At 35.6% G+C, this 20,566-nt stretch overlaps 1 protein-coding gene across 3 annotated transcripts in view; it reads left to right on the top strand.

The window, feature by feature from the left end:
* Positions 1 to 18,532, top strand: part of ccser2b (coiled-coil serine-rich protein 2b) — a 126,665-nt gene extending 108,133 nt beyond the window's left edge. The window contains exons 10-12 of one of the 3 annotated variants that reach the window (XM_005156108.6): positions 1,622 to 1,709; positions 4,493 to 4,532; positions 17,371 to 18,532. In XM_005156108.6, the coding sequence (XP_005156165.1) occupies positions 1,622 to 1,709; positions 4,493 to 4,532; positions 17,371 to 17,497 (255 nt within the window). In that variant the 3' untranslated portion in view covers positions 17,498 to 18,532. Of the gene's footprint in view, positions 1 to 1,621; positions 1,935 to 4,492; positions 4,533 to 17,370 lie in introns of those variants that run through there. The other 2 variants (XM_021480271.3, XM_021480272.3) reach the window with 2 other exon arrangements.
* The last annotated feature ends 2,034 nt before the right edge of the window (positions 18,533 to 20,566 follow it).

The following is a 20,566-nucleotide window of genomic DNA, read 5'->3' as shown; positions in this document are numbered from 1 at the left end:
GCATTGCTGTACACTAAACACATCAAACATAAAATGTCCTGTCTCTTTTCTCACTGCTGTCACTATTCCTTATATCCTTCTGGAGCTTCTCTGGGGATCTTCAGACTTATGTGTTGCACAGGTGTCTGACATCAGCTTTGCCCTTCTCCCATGTTTCTCGATCCTTGTTTCTTGCTACACAACAAAAAAATGTTCAGTAACCAAAGAAATTTATACATTACTATGAATTAAAATTTTAAGCAAGAACGAATCAGACCCAGAAGATATGTGACAATATGCCATACAGTAGATTTCCAGTTTATCTGCACCTAAACAATACACACAAATAAAATTGTTATTGGTTGCTTAACATGTTGCCATCTCAAAAAATGAATCAGACTTTATGCAAAAAATGAATCATCTGATCATCCATGCGTAATATGAGTTCTTTAAAGGAATACTTTACTGATGACAATTCTGTTATCATTTAATCATCCTTTACTTGTTTCAAATCTTTGTTTTATATGTTAAACACAAAATAAGATATATTGCAGAATGCTAAAAACCTGTAAACACTGATTTCCATAGTATTTGTTTTTTTTCGATGTTATGTGCGTATGGATGTCAATGGTTTAGCTTACTTTAAAATATTTTCAGTTGTGTTTAACAGATGAAAGAAATAAAGGTGTGGAACCACTTGAGGGTTAGTAAACAATGAGTAAATGTTCATTTTTGGCTGAATTATACATTTAATTTCACAGCGAAGTTGTACATAAATGTGCTAAAGTGTTAAGTGGTTTGAGAAACAATAGACTGATAGATACAACCCAAGCTCATTCTGAAAACGTATTGCTATATGCATTTCTGGAGAGTGCTGAATACATCCCGGGAGCTACGTTTTTTTTTTTTTTTTTTTCCTCCATCAGAGGCCACTGTCTACACTTTTATAGATCGGACCTGCTGTTTTCGCGTAAATCCACCAGAGGCCGCTGTTGACTGACTTATTAAATGAATGACTGACCAACCGATCAACTGACCTACCATCTCTTTCCCTAAACCCAACCAATAGTGTTTTCAGAAGCACCGATTGACCTGCCACTACCCTAAACCGAACCGATAGTTTTAAACAGCAATCCAGAAAAAGAAAAGTCCTCGCAATTTTTTTTTTACCACATTTTCAGATTTTACCACATCCTCACCTTTTTATTTGTTCATCTTTTTTTTTTTTGGATTCTGTTTTTGTCTTATCTACTTTCTGGAACCTTTCTTCGCCGGACTCAATGTCCGTCATTATGGTCAACTTCTCTCTGCGTCTCAAGGCTGCCGACGGACATGGCGAGCTAACTGGACAAACTGGTAACAGTGGGAAAGCAGTCCACACAGAGGTGAGCAGTCAGCTGGTTAGTGCAAAAAGGAATGGCAACATACCATCTCGTAGCATTTGTTTTTAAAACGAAATGCTGCCATATGTTCTGCTGGCCAAATAATTCACAATCTCCAGAAATTGTGATCTCTAGAATAGGGCTACGTTTTCAGAATGAGCTTTTGTTGGATAGATAAGTGACTTTCATATTATAACTGTGTATTGGTATGTGCGTATTTGGTGCTGGGATCACCTTAATGTCTTTCTTCCTTTGTACAGGGCATGTTGCTTGCCCCTGTCATCTCCTCTTGGCGACACTCACTGAAGGGGAGTGTTCGGCCATGTGCGCCACGTCACCATAGACAGAGTGAGTCCTTAACTCAGACCAACCCAACCAGTTTGTGCATCAGCCCCAGTGCTTGCTGCATGTCCGCCTGCCTTCCCCTTGTGCACCCTTGTCATGCACACAAATCCCCCATCCAATCTTATTCCAGTGCCGAATCAGTCCATCATTTTTATTCCTTTTGGTTTCATTGTCCTAATGTCCCCTGTCTGCCAGCTTGATTAGAATCTGGAGACCAGTGGAGTTTGTCTGTATAGTCATTAAAGCCAGACAGTTATGATACTTACAAAGAATAATATTTTCATGTACTTGTTTTCATCGATCGTTTTTGACAGAACATTGAAGTTGTAGCCAATAGAATAGGATCCACTGTTTTCAATTCGATCTGTAACACTATACTTGAAGGGGGTGTTCGAGGCATTTAAAGTCATCAGTTACATCATGGCTGCATTTATATTGCATGGTTCAAGTGGCCCAATTCCGATTTTTTTTTTTCTAAGTGGCACAAATATGGCCCATGATACGTGTACTGATATGTATGTGTTAGTGTCACAAGGGAGACTGCTGGGTGCAATTCCAAATGCCGAATTTATTATGAAGAGAATGGTCAAACAGGCAATGATCACAATCAGGAGCTACTGGTTGTAAACAAGGAATCCAGAGTTGTGGTCGAATTACAGGTGAATGGTCAATACAGGCAGGCAGCAGGCAGTGTAAACAAACAAACAAGGCTAGGGTCAAAACCATGGCAGGACAAGTCAAGGAAAACGAATTGTAATGTTAACGACAGATGAACAAGACTCAGCACTAATATGTGTGTGTGTGGGTGCGCTGTATAAATAGTAATCAGTCTTTGACAATCCTCTGGCTGTGTGTATGCAATCAGTCAGGATCAGGAATCGGTATGAGTGTGTGTGGTGCATGACTGGATCTTGTAGTCCATAATGGAGGATTTGTAGTCCGTTAGCAATCTGCAACCTCTAGATTGCTGATAATCATAACAGTAAGCAGGAAAAAAAATCAAATGGGTTCCGATATCCTCAAGTCAGATTCAGGCCTTGTTCATATGTAGAAATTTATCTGATATGAACCGGATTCGTGCCCTTGTGTCTGCAGTGTAAGCAGGTAGATTCGATTTTCACCTGTCAATGTGAGTCGCACGTCATTTAAAAACCATAGTGAATGATGTCAACTCTGGTGCTTTCATTTCAGAAAAGACTTCAGAGTAGCAAACCTTGAATCTTATTGGACAATAAGATTATTAAAAAATGAAACCCTGCGAACAGATCAAATACAGGAATGGAGAAAAGAGCCCTCTTTTATTATCAGCTCTTTTTTTTTCTTGCTCATTGCGCCTTTTGCCTTGTGCCGTGTAAATACAGATATCGGATACGAGTCTCTTTTAAAAGATGATGTAAGCATCACAAAATCGGAATTGACCATCAAGATCCGCAGTGTAAATGCAGCCCATGTAAATGCAAAGGTGACATAGTTTGAGACGTCTTTTTGTTATGACAACTAGACCAAATACATCATAACAGTCTCATTAATATTTTTCTTGACCTCAACTACAGTGGTACAATTTAATTTTGTAATTAAAATATAATTAAATGTAATTGAATACTAATCACACTGTTATTAAATTATTTGACAGACTAATGATTTTTTAATGAGAAATTATTTTATTATTATAATTATTATGTCAATTTTTTGCATTAAAAATTACACAACTGACCGAATGACACTGAATGGCTGCATTTACACTGCAGATCTTGATGGTCTATTCAGATTTTTTGACTGTATCTGATTTTTTTGATGACAAGCTAACATCATCTTTTAAACGTGACTCGTGTTCGATTGACTGCATTTACACTGTACAGGGTAAAGATGCAATGACCAGGAAAAAAAAGAGTGGGTGCTGGCTGACAGCTGAAAATATAAGAGCGCTCTTTTCTCCATTCCTTTTTCAATCTGTTAGCAGGGGTTCATTTTCTTAAAATTCTTTTTGACAAGTTGTTTTACCGTAGTTTATGACAGAAAAGTTGTCATTTGGCCATCTTTTTAAAATCTAGGCTTAGGAAAAAAAATTGAATTGGGTCACTTAAACCCAGTGTAAATGCAGCCAATGACAGTAGTCATAAGCATGCATGCTATCTTGCGTCTTGTCATGATTGTAAAAGTGTCATGATAGTGTTATAAACACCCCTTATACAGGAAAGTGTTACGTCAATGTTGAATACAGTTGTGATTTAAAAGATAATATTTGAAGCAATTAATCGTTCAATTTCTTTCCTTATACATCTATCGCATGACTTCAGAAGAAGCGTCTTGAAAGTGCTTGTGATGACTGCCAATACTGTCAGATGCAAGCTGTGGGAGACAAGTATTTGGAAAGAGAGTTGCTAGTTCATTACAGTACATCTTTTGATCTGGAATTGTGGGATCCCACAGAGAATGACGACAAATCTCTGACTCTTAGCACTGTGCTTACATTTAAAAGTCCAGATAAAACCCTTTATTCTGCCTATGTTTACAAGTGCTAATGAGCATGGAATTGAATGCACTTCCCTATATTTTTCTTTTTTGCTTTTGTTCATATGAAGCAAGAAATCTAAGGTTATGGCTGAATTGGCTACTTAATTTGTATTTTTTTTTTTTTTTGTTTAGTAATGCTGCAGTTCAAAAAGTGAGCCTTTTATGTTGTGCGTCTTCCTCTTCTACCTCTGTCATCTGTGTGTAAATCTGTCAATAACTGATTTTTCTTTATTTCTTTATCTCCCTCTGCCTCTACCAAACTCTGGCAATAGGAGTGGAGCATCTAGTGCAATACTTCAGAGACACTGCGTGGTATAGTACTGCCTGTCTTTTCTCTAAAACATTCTGTCATCCTTCCTGTTTTCTCTCTCTATCTGCATGATTTTGTGCTCTGTACTGCCAAGGTGGTCTACTTTCCTTTTCCAGCCTGATCTCACAAGGAAATGTAACTATTTTACATTTTGTCAGTTTAGGGGCTAATTTGTACAAGTTTAGTCATATGAAAGAGTACGAATTCAAAAAGGAGGCATGGCACCCAACCCTCGCCCCTAAACCCAACCGTCATTGGGGGATGAGCAAATTTTACTAAATTAGATGAATGAGATGTACGAATTCATGCGAATTAGCCACTAAATAAGTTAACTAATTTCTAACTAAAAAGTTACAAATTGCCATGAGATTGTTTGGGCCTTTCTATCTGTCTTTCTATCTGTTTATTCAACGCCTCTATATTTTTTGTAAAATCTGTGAAAACAATATGTTGTCAAATTTGTAAAACTGCAAAATTTGTACACAAAGCATGCACATCAATCTCAAACGGGTGCTCAGCCAAACAAAAAGAAACACAAATAATATAAATGAAAAGGCTTAGTGTCTTAGATTTTAAAGTTTTGTTGTATGGAGATGTGCAAAAGTCAACTTTTTATTTTGTGTTACTTTTGTAATTGATGACAAGACTAATCCTAATACAGGGGGGGGAAATATGTATTAAACATGGCATGTATTTTCCTGGTGATGGGAATTTTAAAAGAGCTGTTGACACGAAATTGAACAAGATTTTGGTAAAAACCCAAACAATGCAATATAAATATAAATATAAAACAAAAAAGAAAGAAAAAAAAGTTATTTTGTGTTAGTGTAAGAACAAGGGAAATGACCCTTCTTCAAGCCACACACAAAAGCTGCCACCCAATAATCGTGGCTTAGCAACCGTAGCTACGAGCAGAAGCTCTGTCAAGCTTTCGAGCAACAGAAACAGGCCAAAGCATATGGATTGTGTAAATCTGATACCTGGTATCCTAAAGTTTTGGACAGGGTGGTGGAATTTTTTCCTTTTCAAAACCAAAACCCAAAGGGAGAAATGCCAGCATGGATCAAGCTCTGTGAGGGGTGCTAAATGAGCGGAGTTAAGTTGGTATTTTTCCGATATTCCTCATAGATGGCAATAACTCACACACCTCTCACCCTAAAAAGATCTAAACTGTGTTTCCAACACAAACACAAAGGAGGTTATGTTTCACAGCTGTCCTTTTTTCACTCTATGGCTTTGCAAAGGGTCAATTACACAAGGAGAAAGTACTAAATAACTGAAATTTATTAAATACTTAATAATATATAAAATGCATTTTGGTGGTAGTATCTTAAACACGCCTCTTATATGGAGAATGAAGTCACATGAATTGCTCAAGTGTAAATTTTTTTTTTCATAGACTTTAACAGTTTTAAAACCATGATGGTTCTGTGGGTCTCGTCGTTCTGTGGGTCTCGTCTATCAAGTCTGTTTTTAATTTGTATTTTCTGTTTGATTCGATCAGGTGATTGGCTAGACTATTATTATTATAGACTATTTACAGCTTAATTTTATTTCTCTGAAAGCATTTGAGAGTTTCCTTGGCTGTGTTTTAAATCTTTGTTTTGCTAATACGTCCACCCTGGTTTCGTCTTCATCATCTTTGTAATGTTTATCTTGGACTGGAACAACCAATATTAATTTACAGTGACGAAGGGCAGAGGGTTGCTGAATAACTACCGAGAGATTTTAGCTGCTGTCTGGGATTTCACTGCCTTTTTACACCTCCCTTTCGTCATGTGTTCAATACTTCTTCCCTGCGTCATTTCATTTTATTACACATAACTTAATTTGTAAACTATTTAGGTTTGTTTAATTTGCATATATGGGTTTCTTTGGTTGTTACCAACTTCCAATGAAACTTTCAAAATGTGTTTTCTAAGAAAATTTGAGACATGTTCATTAGTTCATCAAAACAGGTAGGCAATGACAGACAGACGAACAACAATGTTTTTCCTTGAATATATGCGAGAGTGAGTGTGCATTGTGTGCAATCAGACTGAGTGCCATTAGAGTAGCAAACTAATCCCCCGCAATCATCTTTTTTCTCAAGGGTCCATTTGGAGGCCTTCATTCGATGTACATACAGGAAATACAAGTATTATTCACATAATAGCACCAATAATTTTTGCAATTTTTTTTGTATTGTGCACCATATGTAAACATCTTTTATGTAAAATAAATTTCTCAGTAAAGTACTGGAAATAATTTGTAGGTTAGCTCTTTTTATTATTATTCACATTTTCACACCTGTCCTAATAATGTGCTGGTGTGCTTGTCATTTCTACGATTACGATCTATTATCTATTTTCATCCTTTTTAGTTTAATTCGTATATGCATATTCATTATAAGAAATTCAGTAAGGTAAGGCTATTTTAAAAGGTTTGCATTTGCAGTAAAGAAAACACAAAGAAATCAGCTTTGTGATCCATTATTTAGATTTGTAGTGAATCAACACTTGGACTAACTAATTAATACAAATGTACATTTTCAAATGTAATTTGTAACAGAATTAATATACCAATCAACCAACTGACCTGGTTGTCTGTCGATCTGACTATCAGATATTCTATTTGTTCTGGGGAAATAAATAATGCCTTACTGTTTACAGGCTAATAGTTAAAGAGCATATAGCAAATAAGCTAAGGCATAGAAGGAGCATAGTGAACAGAAGCTGTTGACATTGGCATAAAAGCTTTAATGTAGGGACTAAGGGGAACATACAAGTAAACAACACAAAAACAAGCAAGGAAGAAAAGAAAGAACAAACAGAACGGCAATATTCAAACTAATAATATAACTGTAAGCTAAAAAAAACAAGAATCCATAAAACACCTTGGGGTAAAAAAAAGGGGGCACAGCTTAATTACATACTGTATGTAAATGGTTAATAAATAGTTACTTGATCAATGGTTATTTGATTATTCCTGGGGTCATGTTAGCATCCTGATGCACACGGAAACACGGAGGTTCATGTAGTATGTTATTTTTTAGAATCAGTTGATGAGATAGATGAGATCCAAAGTTAATACATTTGAAATTGCAGGATAATGGAGGATTAGAGTTGTTCACTGTACAGAACTTGTGAACACACCCTATAAAAACATTAAGGAGAAAATCTGTTGAATGAAGTCATTATTTTTGGGTTATATGAGCATAACGGTATTCTTGAAACTTGATAATATTTTAATATCCCTATTCTAAGGACTTTGTTTTTGTATTTTTCTTGACTTTGAATATTTCAGGACCGTTGAGGTCTATGGAGGATGAGGGAGCTCTCGGAAATATCTTAATTGGTGTTCTGAAGATGGTCTTAGGGGCCTTACATTTACAATTATAAACCTTACAATTTCGTTGAAATCCAGTAAGTGCACTATTGTGTGCTTCTGAATGGCTTTATTTAAATTTCTGGCGTGTTTTGTCTGGTGCAAACAGCCCAATTGCTTTTCACTGCAAATCTTGTCACATAGCATGTTGTTAGGTCAAGTGGTTACAATGTAACCTCCTCACCTAATGTTTGCATTCATAATAATTATATTATTTGCTAATTCTGAAACTGCGTCTCATTTAGAAATCTGCTTATGTCCACTGGAGGTTGCGTTTCAGTCACAGACGCATGCTTTGAGAGTCTTCCTGACTGAATAAATCAAATATGCTGTTTTCCACCAAGACAACCCTGGGTGCTGAAATACAATTGACTAAATGGGCATTGGGCAGGTAAAATGATAAAAAAAAAAAATACATGCGTTCTGGCACATAACTGACATTTTCAAAGCAGAATACCTGAATATTGAGCATTGTTTTTCAGATAAACAAGAATGTTCAATGTTTCTTAAAGATCTGCCAACAAATTATGGTATTTTAATGCTTTAGAAGAATCAAAAACGTACATACAGCAACTTTATTACACGAGGCACCAGCTAAGTATAGTCTTAACCTGATAGTAAATTAAGATGATTATAAACAAGCCTTAATTATGTAATTTAGGGAGTTTGTCATCTGAAGATTTTTTGTAATTAGCATTAACTTATAAATCTCTTTCTAAAAATAGAATTATTTTTTATTAGCAAATAGATAAAGTAATAAAGCAATTATCACAACTGCCTAATGAAAAGCATTAATGAGAAATAAATAAAGTGCATGTGGTGTATTAAGTTGAGTGTTGCTCATTTGTGTTCAGCATTGATTATTTATTTTTGGAGCACCAAACAAGTTTTAAAATCTGGAAAAGGCAGATAAGGCCCTGAAGTTGGTACAGAAGCTTTTTAACACTCTGGAACATGCAATGGAAGGTGTCTTGAAGTGAAGGCTTACTCACTGGAGCTTAACCTAGTTCCAAATGTGTCTGTATGACTTCTGCCTCTCCGAACTTATGTCAATCTGCTCTTAAATGTCGAGGATTGAGAGCCAGGACGTGTTGTTTCTGTTGTTGTTTCACTGAACAAAAACCAGAGGGAAAGATTAAAGAAATTAACAAAAATGTCATCATTTTCTTCCCCTTCACTTGCTCAAAAACTATTTACGTTTCTTTTTTTAACACAAAATAATATATTTTGAAAACTGTTAGGACCCATTGACTTTCATAATCATTTTCCCCAGCATTCTATAGATTTTTTTTCTTTTGTGTTCAACAGAAAAAGAAACTCATAAATGTTTGAAACCTCATGAGGGAGATTCTCATTTTTAGGTGAACTATCCCTTTAACATCTAATCAATTTTAGGTTCCAAAAAACCTGGAGTTTGACTAGTTTTTATGTTTGCTATTTCAACATAGTCAAGCCTTCGAGCAAGAATACAATCCATTAAACATAAGCATGTCTAATACAGAGAGAATACAGAAGAATACTGTGCTGAGTTGTCTTTCTCGAAAATTGAAGCACTCTTTTCCAATGTCCTGGAGAGTTTACCTTTATCCATAACCAAACACACCTGAAATAACAAACTAAAGTCTTCAGGATCATGTAAATATTCTGTTTAATAAAAAATGGAGCTCTGCAAGGAAGTGGCCCACCAGGACCATAGTTGCCCATTCCTGATTTATGCTCTTTCATACGAGTTTCAAAGCTACTGTATATAACTGAAGGTGGCTTCTGACCTGGAGTTTACAGTGGATATAAAACAGCTAGGGGGTTTTGTTTGACACAATGCAGAGCTCTTCTAAATTCACTGGAATCCTCAGCTTCATTGGGCTTGTTTCTTTATACAATTCTTTTACATTTATAATACATGTTTAAAAGGCAAAATAAGTATCATTCTTCTAGAAATCATTCACTCAGTGAGAGTAAATGGGAATAGAATTTTCGGTAACACTTTATAATATCTACACACTATAAATCATTTATTAAGCAATAGCAAATTGTGAATTCATTATCTGTTATGCATTAACTCTACATTAATAAACATTAGTAAGCAGTTTATAACTACAGCTACAAATGCTCTATTCTTGACTTACAAACATATTTAAATGTGTTTAAGAATTGTACTTTCGTACTTTGTTAATGATTTATTTTTCATTACTAAATTGAGTATTGCATTATTTACAAACCAGTTGTATTTAAGAGTAGTTGAGGGTTTTTACGATCATTCAGAATGAGTTAGTAAATGAATAATAAACTATTGAAATCAACGTTTATAGATCTTATTATTCAGGCATATAGTAATGGTTACTATGTATGTTAATACATGCTTTTTTGTGACCTAATCTAAAGTGAGGACTATTTATGCTTTATAAACCCTTTATACATGTAAATGACAAATAAAGGCTCAGTTAAATTCTAAACCGGAAAAATAACATTATTCATTCCTGTTCATTTAAAGATACAAAAATGTAATTCAAAAAAAAAAAAAAAAATCTTTGCAACCTTATATGAAATAAAATCAATGTAGAGTTCAAACACTGCATCTTATTATATTGTTAAGTGATTATATTGTTGTTTTTGTTTTATCCAGTTTTATGTCATATTTTGACACTCCTGATATTTGGCAATGTTTAAACTTTACATTAATTTCGCTTTTTAAATAAGATTGCACAGATTATTGTTCATTTGATTCTGAGCCTTTATTTGTCATTTATAAGGGATTTATAAAGCATAATTAGTCCTCACTTTAAATTAGGTCACAAAACTGGGTGAAGTTGAGTTAATAAAGCGTTTATTAACATATTAGTTAACTATTATTATATGCCTGAATAATAAAATATATAAATGTTCATTTCAATAGTTTATTAATCATTTACTAACTCATTCTGAATGATCCTAAAAACGCTCAACTACACTTAAATACAAATGGTTCGTAAATAATGAAATATTTAATTTAGTAATGAAAAACAAATCTTTTACCAAGTATGAAAATACAATTATTAAACACATTATATAGGTGCTAATAAGTCAAGATTACAGCATTTGTAGCTGCAGTTATAAACTGCTTACTAAAGTTTATTAATGTAGAGTTAATACTTAACAGATAATGATTTCTCTATTTGCTAATGCTTAATAAATGGTTCATAGTGTGCAGTTATTATAAAGTGTTTCCATAAAAAAACCCAATATACAGTGGATATAAAAAGTCTACACACCCCTGTGAAAATAAAAGGTTTCTATGTTGTAAAAAAATGAAACTACAGCAAATCATTTTAGAACTTTTTCCACGTTTAATGTAAACTATAACTTTCTACAATTTCTTATAAAACAAACTGAAATCTTGTAGGCGCGTGGAACTAAAATAATAATAATAATAATATGACTGCTTAAGTGTGCACAACCTCCTATAACTGGCAATATGTGTTTGTTCAAAATTAAACAATCACATTCGAACTCATTTTAAATAAGAGTCAGTACATACCTGTCATTATTTAAAGCACCTTTGATTAATCCAGAATAAACTTTAGCTGTTCTAGTAATCGCTTCCTGACATTTTCCTGACAGCGAAAGTCCTGTTTCACAGAGAGTTTCGAAAGCATTAGGGAGATCACATTGTTAAAAGGTATGAGTTAGGAGAAGGGTACAAAATAATTTTCAAGGCATTGGATATATAATGGAACAGTGAACACTTTCATCATCAAGTGGAAAAATATAGTACAGCAGTGTCATTATCAAAAACTAAACGTCCGTCCAATATTAATGAAAAGGCAAGAAAAAAACGGATCAAGGAGGCTTCCAAGAGGCCTAAATCAACATTATAAGAGTTACAGGAATTTTAGTCAAGTTTAGGCTGTGTAATACATGTGACAACAATCTCCCTAATTCTTTATATGTCTGGGCTATAGGGTAGGGTGACAAGATGGATACCTTTTCTTACAAAGAATATGCATGCCTGGTTTAATTCTCCCAGCGGCATGTGGGAAAAGGTGTTATGGTCTGGTGAAATCAAAGTTGAACTTTTTGGTCATCATTTCAAAAGCTGGGGTCTTAGTAAAGGTGGAAGGAAATATGGACAATGCTAAATGCCAGCTAATTCTAGAAGAAAACCTTAAGGGTTCTGCTAGGAAGCTGAAGAAGAACTTTGTCTCTCAGCATGATAAGAATCCAAAGGATCCAAATCAACAAAGGAATGGCTTCGCCAAAAGAAAATTCAAGTCTTGGAATGGCCCAGCCAGTGCCCAGACTTGAATCCATTGAAAATCAGTGGGGTGATCTGAAGAATGCTGTGTACACAAAAAGACTGAGTACTGTAATAAAAGCAAAAGGTTCTTCAACAAAGTACTGTATTATTTTAAAGGTGTACAAACATGTGCAACCACATTATTTTATTTATTTATTCGTTTACCTACAGTAAAACATTTGAGCTACTTTTTTTAATTGTACAGGTTATAGTTTACATTAAAGGTGGACAAGTTAAAAAATAATTGTATTTATATATATATATATATATATATATATATATATATATATATATATATATATATATATATATATATATATATATATATATATATTTACAACAGAGAAACGTTGCATTTTAACAGGGGTGTGTAGACTTTTTATGTCCACTGTATTACTAAAACCTTTTCTTTTTGTATTCCATCTTTTCATGTAAAAAGAAAATTGGTTAGTTTTGGTTATTATTATAATATGTCTAATTATTCAACAGCTTCAATCTCATCCGTCATACCTTTTTTTGTACAACCAGGGAACACAGTGTACATGGGCTGTGAGGTGAAATAATTATTAAGTTCATTTCTCACACTTCATTTCCATATGAACACCTCTTTAGACCAAACTGTCATTGACATTTGATGCTTTTTTTCTTAATTTCTGCCTTTAGAAATACACATAATAGTCATTTAAAAAAAATATTGAATGCTAGGCACAGGTGGATGTAGTTGGGGTTTGTATTTAATCAATTTTAAAATTCAATTTAGGTGTGAGCATGTGAGAATTACACGAAACAGCCTGCTCTTAGTATCAGCAATAGTTTTAATGGAAAAAAAAACATTTTCAAGTATGAAATCATTTGTGTAAAACTTCATGGTTTGTTTACACTTTGCTTAGTTTACAAAGCTTACCTTTTTTTTTCTCCACGACTTTTCATTCTTTCCTTTTTTCTGCGTCTACTTTCCCCTTCCACCACAGATTTCTTCTGCCTCAGAACTCTATCACCTTTTCTCAGCTGCCTTGGTTTAATTCTTGGTGAGCCGTCATAAATTATGTATGAAACAGCTGAGAGCCCCACAGACCTCAACTAAGACTCTGAAGTTTTGACAGGGTTGTAGGTGTTCTAAGGTTGCCACAATTGAGACTTCACCTCTCTAGACCAACCTCTCACTGTTCTGTCTGGTCCATTAAAAACCATAGACTGTGGAAAACTTCAAAGTATTATATTTTGAATAACTCTTGGGCCTGAAATTGGCACACGCAGGCATAGAGAAAGGTTCAGACAATTTAACAAGCACAAAAAAGTGAAATGTATAAATGATGATATCCATTAGATGGTGCTGTGGACCAGGACATACTTCCAGAGGAACAAAGAAAGCATATTGGAGTTGTTTGTGACTTACGCTCATTTGTGAACAGAAGAGATGATGGAGTTGCTATGGACATTTGTTGGACACCCTTTTTGATAAAATTTATTCAGGCTTTTTATAAACATTAACATTATGTGAACAGATATTCATTTGAGACACTTGATTAGTTTGATTTCATATACAGTTGAAATCAGAATGCTCTATTCTGGCCTTTTCTGAAAAGAGACGGCGCAAGTTTTAAGACAGGCCACACCAGTCAGATTGTAGGTAAACTTAATAGGTATTAGCACCTTTACTGCTCTATGCCATCCCTGCTGTGAACAGTCTTTTTTGAATATTTAACTATTGATTGCTTTGGTCTGTTACGTTTGTCTAAAGTGGGTTCTGTGTACCTCCTAATTGAAATGCGGGACTCACTATCCCACTGCTAATTCCTTACTAAAATAACTACTAAGGTCATTGTCTTCATTACAACCCCAAATCAGAAATAGTTTGAGACGGTATGGAAAACACAAATAAAAAAATAGAAAATAATGATTCCCAAATTTACTTTGACTTGTTTTTCATTGCAGACAATATGAACAGAATATATGTCATATTTTTTTGGTCAACTTCATTTCATTGGTAAATATACATCCTTTCCTGTCAATTAGACCTGCAACACATTCCAAACAAAGTTGGGACAGGAGCAATTTAGGGCTAGTAATCAGGTAAATTGGTTAAATAATTTTTAACATGTGATGTCAACAGGTGATTGTGATTATGATTTGGTACAAAAGCAGCATCTAAAAAAGGTCTAGTCCTTTAGGAACAAAAATGGGCTGATGATCACCAGTTTGCCAACAAATAAGTGAGAAAATTATTAAAATATTATGGTTTAAAACCAATGTTTGTCATAGAAAGATAGGAAGACATTTTGATATTTCACCTTCAACACTGCATAACATAATTATAAGATTCAAGGAATCTTGAGGAATTTCGGTGTGTAAAGAACAAGAGCTGTGATCTCCAATCTAAAGGGCGGCGCTGCATCAAGTATAGTCATTCATCTATAAACAATATCATCACATGGGCTTAAAGACATCTGAAAGGCAAGTGGAAACATGTACTGGGGATGAATCCATTTTTCAGGTATTATTTGGGAGAAATGGATGCCATCTGCTTCTGACCAAGGAATAGAAGGATTATACAGATGTTCCAGAGAAACAATATGCTTCTTTTCCAACTTTTCCAGTGGCACCCTTGCATATTTCAACCACATTCTGCACATATTACAAAGTTATGGCTGCAAAGGAAGAGGATACAGGTACTTGACTAGCCTGCCTGCAGTCCCGACTCATCTACAATAGAGAATATGTGGCGTATTTTAAAGTGCAAAATGTGACACTAAAGAACCCCATACCTAAAGACTTGTTTGCAGAAAGAATGGGACAAATTTCCCCCTGAAACACTTCATCACTTTGTGTCTTCAGTCCTTAGATGGTTTTAAGTGTTGTGAAAAGGAATGGCAACATTACAAAGTGGTAAATGCTTTACTGTTTCAACTTAAAAAAAAAAAAAAAAAAAACTTTTTCTGATTTGGGGTTGTAGTTTACTTCAGTCTTTGGTACTTCAGTCTCTGGCTTGTGTGCCTAAATTAAAACAGCTTCATGTAAAACAAATTATCGGTTGTGCATAACATCCTGAGAGCTAGTGAGCTGTCCAACATTTCCATGGAATATTGAAAGGATAGTTCACCCAAAACTGAAAATTGTTTCATCATTTACTCACTATTCTCTTGAACACAAAAGAAGATATTATATAGAAAGCTGGACACTTGTAACCATTGATTTTCATAGTATTTATTTTCCAACCATAGACGTCAATGGCTACAGGTTTTCAACTTTTTTAAAATTACTTTCTTTGTTCAACAGAACAAAGAAACTTGAAGGTTTGGAACCATTTAAGTGTGAGTAAATAGTGAGTATTTTTATTGAGTGAACTGTCACTTCAAAGCAGTCATGGAGAACATATTAAAATAAAATAAGAATTGGGAAAAGGTTGACTGCTGATGGTGGCAGTGCGCAAGGTTTTTCAGCACGTTTGCCAGTTTTGCCATTTTTTTTGTGAGATTTACTGGACCAGCATTGTTAAACAGATGTCAGATCAAAATGATTTTGGGTATTATTCACTAAGCACACAAACACCCATATTTGTGTTTTCATTAATACTCCATGATTTAACTTCTTACTAAAATTTTCCACCTGTACACAGTTAGTGAATGGGACCAATTGTTTCCACCCCCAATAGGAGGAAATCTACCAAATTTTGTCACATAAATCTTTTAAAATCTTATTTCTGTCATGCACATGAGAGTACTCTCCTTGGTTCTGAAAAAAGACTGTCACACAGGTTACAGAGGTGAATAATTCCCCTGTGTGTACAGCTACAGGTTACACCATGTAAACACAAACAAAATGCATGCATTGTAAAGACCTGAGGACCGGTATAAGTGGGCTGGTATAAGATTCTGATGGTATGATAACCTTGGATATAAATATCATAGTTTCACTGTATCCAGGTATTGTGATTTCTGCTCTACAATATATTCTTTTTAAATGTCTGGATAAAAAAACCCTTGTACACACTATATTTTAATTTGGGATTTATTTTATTATTATTTATTTTTTTGGAGCAGTAAACATGTCAGGCTAAATAAATCAAATGAATAATTAACTTCTGTTCTCTTCATTTGTTTAAAACAGATTTTTTTTTATTATTATTATTTAAAATGGCATCTTTGGAGATATTTTCTACTGAAGATACTGCTGTCCTAAAAAATGTAAATAAAAAATCTTACTTATACCTTAGTAACGGTATAGAAATTTTTTTAACGGTTTTAAAACCTTAACTTTTCCAAACCTCGCTATACCTTGAACATGGCTATCGTCCCATGCCTACCGAGTACAGGTGTGATGTGCTCTGATTTTCTGGTATCTGATGATAGTGTGCTGATTTAGTTGCTGTTTTGACATGATTACTGAAACTGATATCTGACTTTAGAATCACACCAAGATTCTTGACCTTATTTTTTGTTGTTTGACCCTTGGACCCAAGGTACACTTTTAACTTGAGAACCTCATGTCTGTTCCCAAATGCAATGACTTCAGTAGTGGTTACTAACTCAGAACAACTTATTGTGATGCTTATTCTTGTTGTGGTTGAAAATTACTCATGTTTTGCTAAAGATTATGATGAAGTTGTCATGATTATTACCCACTTCTAAAAAGTTGAATAAAGTAGCTGCTACAAATGCTCCACATAATCCGTAAATCTCCTAGGGAAAAAGCCTGAGGCGACTGTGGCAAAGAACCAAGAACCCCATGTTTGTACTCGCAAAGCTGTTTAAAAATGTATTTATAAAAACAAGAGATGAGTTAATTTTATTTTTCCCCCTCTTTTTTCTTCTTCTCCTTGTAAATCATCTACATTTTTCATTTGACAGTAAAATAAAAAGTGTCTTTAATAATAACTACAACATATTTGCATGGCTAGTTTATTTTTATTTTCTAATCTAGTTAATCTCAGTGAGAATTGTTTTCTCCTGATTATTCAGTCAAGCTGTCCAATTTTAATTTGAACTATTGTGTAAAACAGATCAATATCTAGTGCCTTACATACCGATTCTTCTTCTTCTTCTTCTTCTTCTTCTAATTATTAATATCAATATAATTATATCAATATAATTATGGTAATAAATTAAGTAACACAATTGAAGAAACATTCTAATATTAAAGTTATAAATTTAACACAAGTTAACATTTAACTGTTGTCTTTTTTTCTCTCTTTTTTCCAACAGCTTCAGATACTACAGACTCCCAGATTCATACCCAACAAGCTCGATGACCATGATGGACTGTCAAGACCAACCTGTAAAGATGCCTCTTGTAACAGTTTGGATGCCAACCCTGGTAACCACCCACTGACACCCCAGCCCAGCTCTTCAGACCTACAAAATCCCATCGCTGCTGCGTCTACCCCTAATTGTATAGCGCCAACGGTATTTATATCTGCTGATAGCACTGCTGCCTCCTCTTCCAAAACTTTTCAGAGCTCTGAACCTGCTGAGCTCGGCCTCACAAGCAGCCGGCTCAAAATCAATGAGCCAGCAAACCTACCAGCTTCTGCCAGCTTTTGCTGTAAGCTAGAGAACGGTACACAAAAACTTCCTTTTAAAAGAAGCAGTTTTTCAAGCCCGCAGCCACCAAGCTATATTAAAAGAGCTTCGACACTCATCAAGCCCCAGGAAGTACAGCGGGTCAGTGTGTTCACCGGTGCCCTGGGTAGGTTGGGAGCCACAGGTCCACCCAGAACAAGACATCAACCTTTATCAGCTCCCGGACTACATTACATTAACCCATCCCAACAGACTAGCATGCACACTACCAATCTAGAAACAAAATGTAACCGACAAAATCAAGAGGACAGACAGTCTCTGTTTCTCAGAAAGATAGAGAGCAGTTTGCCCAGGTCTCATGCCTCCCTGCAGCCTAAACATTCCCGCCTACCTAAACCACAGTCATATTCCGCTCAACCCATCCCTGCTGCACAGAAAGGTCAAACAATAACCTCCCCTGATATACCTTCTCATATGCTTTCCCAATAATAGATTGGCTAAGCAAAAAAAAAAAAAAAGCATCTCACCTGCTTCTTAAAGAGATGGTTCACCAAAAAAAGTATAATACATTACATCATTTACTCACCCTTCACTTGTTCAAAACCTATTTGAGTTTCTTTCTTCTGTTGAACACAAAAGTAGATATTTTAAAAATACTGGTTGCTGTGAGCTGTTGACTTCCATTGTTTGTTTCTAACAAATTACTCTCACAATCCACTTTTATTAGGTACACCTTACTTGTACCTGGGTTAGATGCCCTTTTGCCTTCAGAACCGCCTTAATCCTTCGTGGCATAGATCAAAGAGGGTTGTGGAAATATTCCTCAAAGATTTTAGTCCATATTGACATGATAGAAACATGGAGTTGCTGCAGATTTTTTTGGCTGCACATGATGCAAATCTCCCGTTCCACCACATCCCAAAAGTGCTCTTTAGGGTTGAGTTCTGGTGACTGTGGAGGCTATTTGAGTACAGTGAACTCATTGTCATGTTTAAGAAACCAGTCTGAGATGATTCATGCTTTATGACATGGCGCGTCATTCTGCTGGAAATAGCCATCAGAAGATGGGTACACTGTGGTCATAAAGGGACAAACATGGTCAGCAACAATACTCAGGTAGGCTGTGGTGTTGACACAATGCTCAATTGGTACTAATGAACCCAAAGTGTGCCAAGAAAATATCCCCCAGACCATTACACTACTGTCACCAGCCTAAACCATTGATACAAGGCAGGATGGATACATGCTTTCATGTTGTTGACGCCAAATTTTTGACCCTACCATCTGTATGTCGTAGCAGAAATCGAGACTCATCAGAACAGGCAACGTTTTTCCAATCTTCTATTGTCCAATTTTGGTGAGCCTCTGTGAATTGTAGCTTCAGTTTACTGTTTTTAGCTGACAGGAGTGGCCCTCGGTGTGGTCTTCTGCTGCTGTAGCCCATTCGTCTTAAAGAGCCCATATAATACATGAAATAGGGTCATATCTTGGTTGTAAGGGTCTCCAACAACAGTTTAATATGCATGCAAGGTCAAAAAACACTTTCGTGGTCTTATAATCTGCATTTATTTTTACCTAATTATCCCAGCGACTTCTGTATGAATCGTCCAGTGATTCATTTGTTCCCAAACCCCTCCTTAGCGCGAAGCTAATCTGCGCTGATTGGACCAATGACAGTCTGTTGCGATTGGTCGACTGCCTTCAGTCAGAGAGTGAAATGCCAAACAGCTAATCAGCAATATAAAAGTAATCACAGTTCATTCACGCTCGATAGTGTAGGCGTGGATTTTAGCTGCCAGTGGGTCAATGTAAATACAGACTATGGACTTGAAAATACAGACAACTAACTATTTTATTGAGCAAAAACTCAAAAACAGTTGAGGAGATCTCTTAGCTTCTCACTCTGCTCTTTTCACAGACACACACACGCATATTGCACACACACACACACACACACACACACACACACACACACACGCACTTAACCCTGCTCCGGACGACAATGCGCACACACACACACACACACACAAACACACACACCTCCGGACGACAGCGCGCGCACACGCACACACAGACACACACACTACTCCCCGTCCACGGAGCTCCGTTAACAAAGCAGCACGCGTCGCGTTTTTAACGTGACTTTGCACGCGATAAGAGAATATAGCCAGTTAACCTGATACAGTACACGCGGTTACAAGTAACAAATCACAACTAAATACATTTGCAAGCTAGAGTCAACGAGGCAACTTTAATCGCACGTACTTACACTTGAGAAATGAAGGAAGAAAAATCCATCCTGACGTCCATCAGTAAGTTACTCTTTACTGATCCTTCCTTTAACAAACGCTGATGAAGTATTCTTTGTAGCATGTAGTTTGCGCGTGCACGTGAATAACTTGGTTTCGTTCGTACGTCATGGCGAAACACCTAATGAATCGGTATCAAGGCGACTCGTTTGAAGCACTATGAGTCGACTCTTTTATAGATGAATCAACCGTTTTAAACACTGTATTCTTACAGATTTAAGCCTTAGCTGGATACTTCACTTCACTTAGAGCTGTGTTACACACTACATGGAGGGGAATTTTCAAAAACCCATAATATGGGCTCTTTAAGGTTGGACATATTGTGCATTTAGAGATGCTCTTCTGCATACCTCGGTTGTAACTTTCTATTAGCTCGAACCAGTCTGGCCATTCTCCTCTGACCTCTGGCATCAACAATGCATTTGAGCCCACAGAACGGCTGCTCACTAAATATTTTCTGTTTTTCTCCCTAGAGATGGTTGTGCGTGAACATTCTTGTAGATTAGCAGTTTCTGAAATACTCAAACCAGCCCATCTGGCACCAACAACCATACCACAGTCAAAATCAC

This window comes from Danio rerio, chromosome 12 (assembly GCF_049306965.1).
Source record: "Danio rerio strain Tuebingen ecotype United States chromosome 12, GRCz12tu, whole genome shotgun sequence".
NCBI lineage: Eukaryota > Metazoa > Chordata > Actinopteri > Cypriniformes > Danionidae > Danio > Danio rerio.
This window is presented reverse-complemented; position numbering and strand designations above follow the sequence as displayed.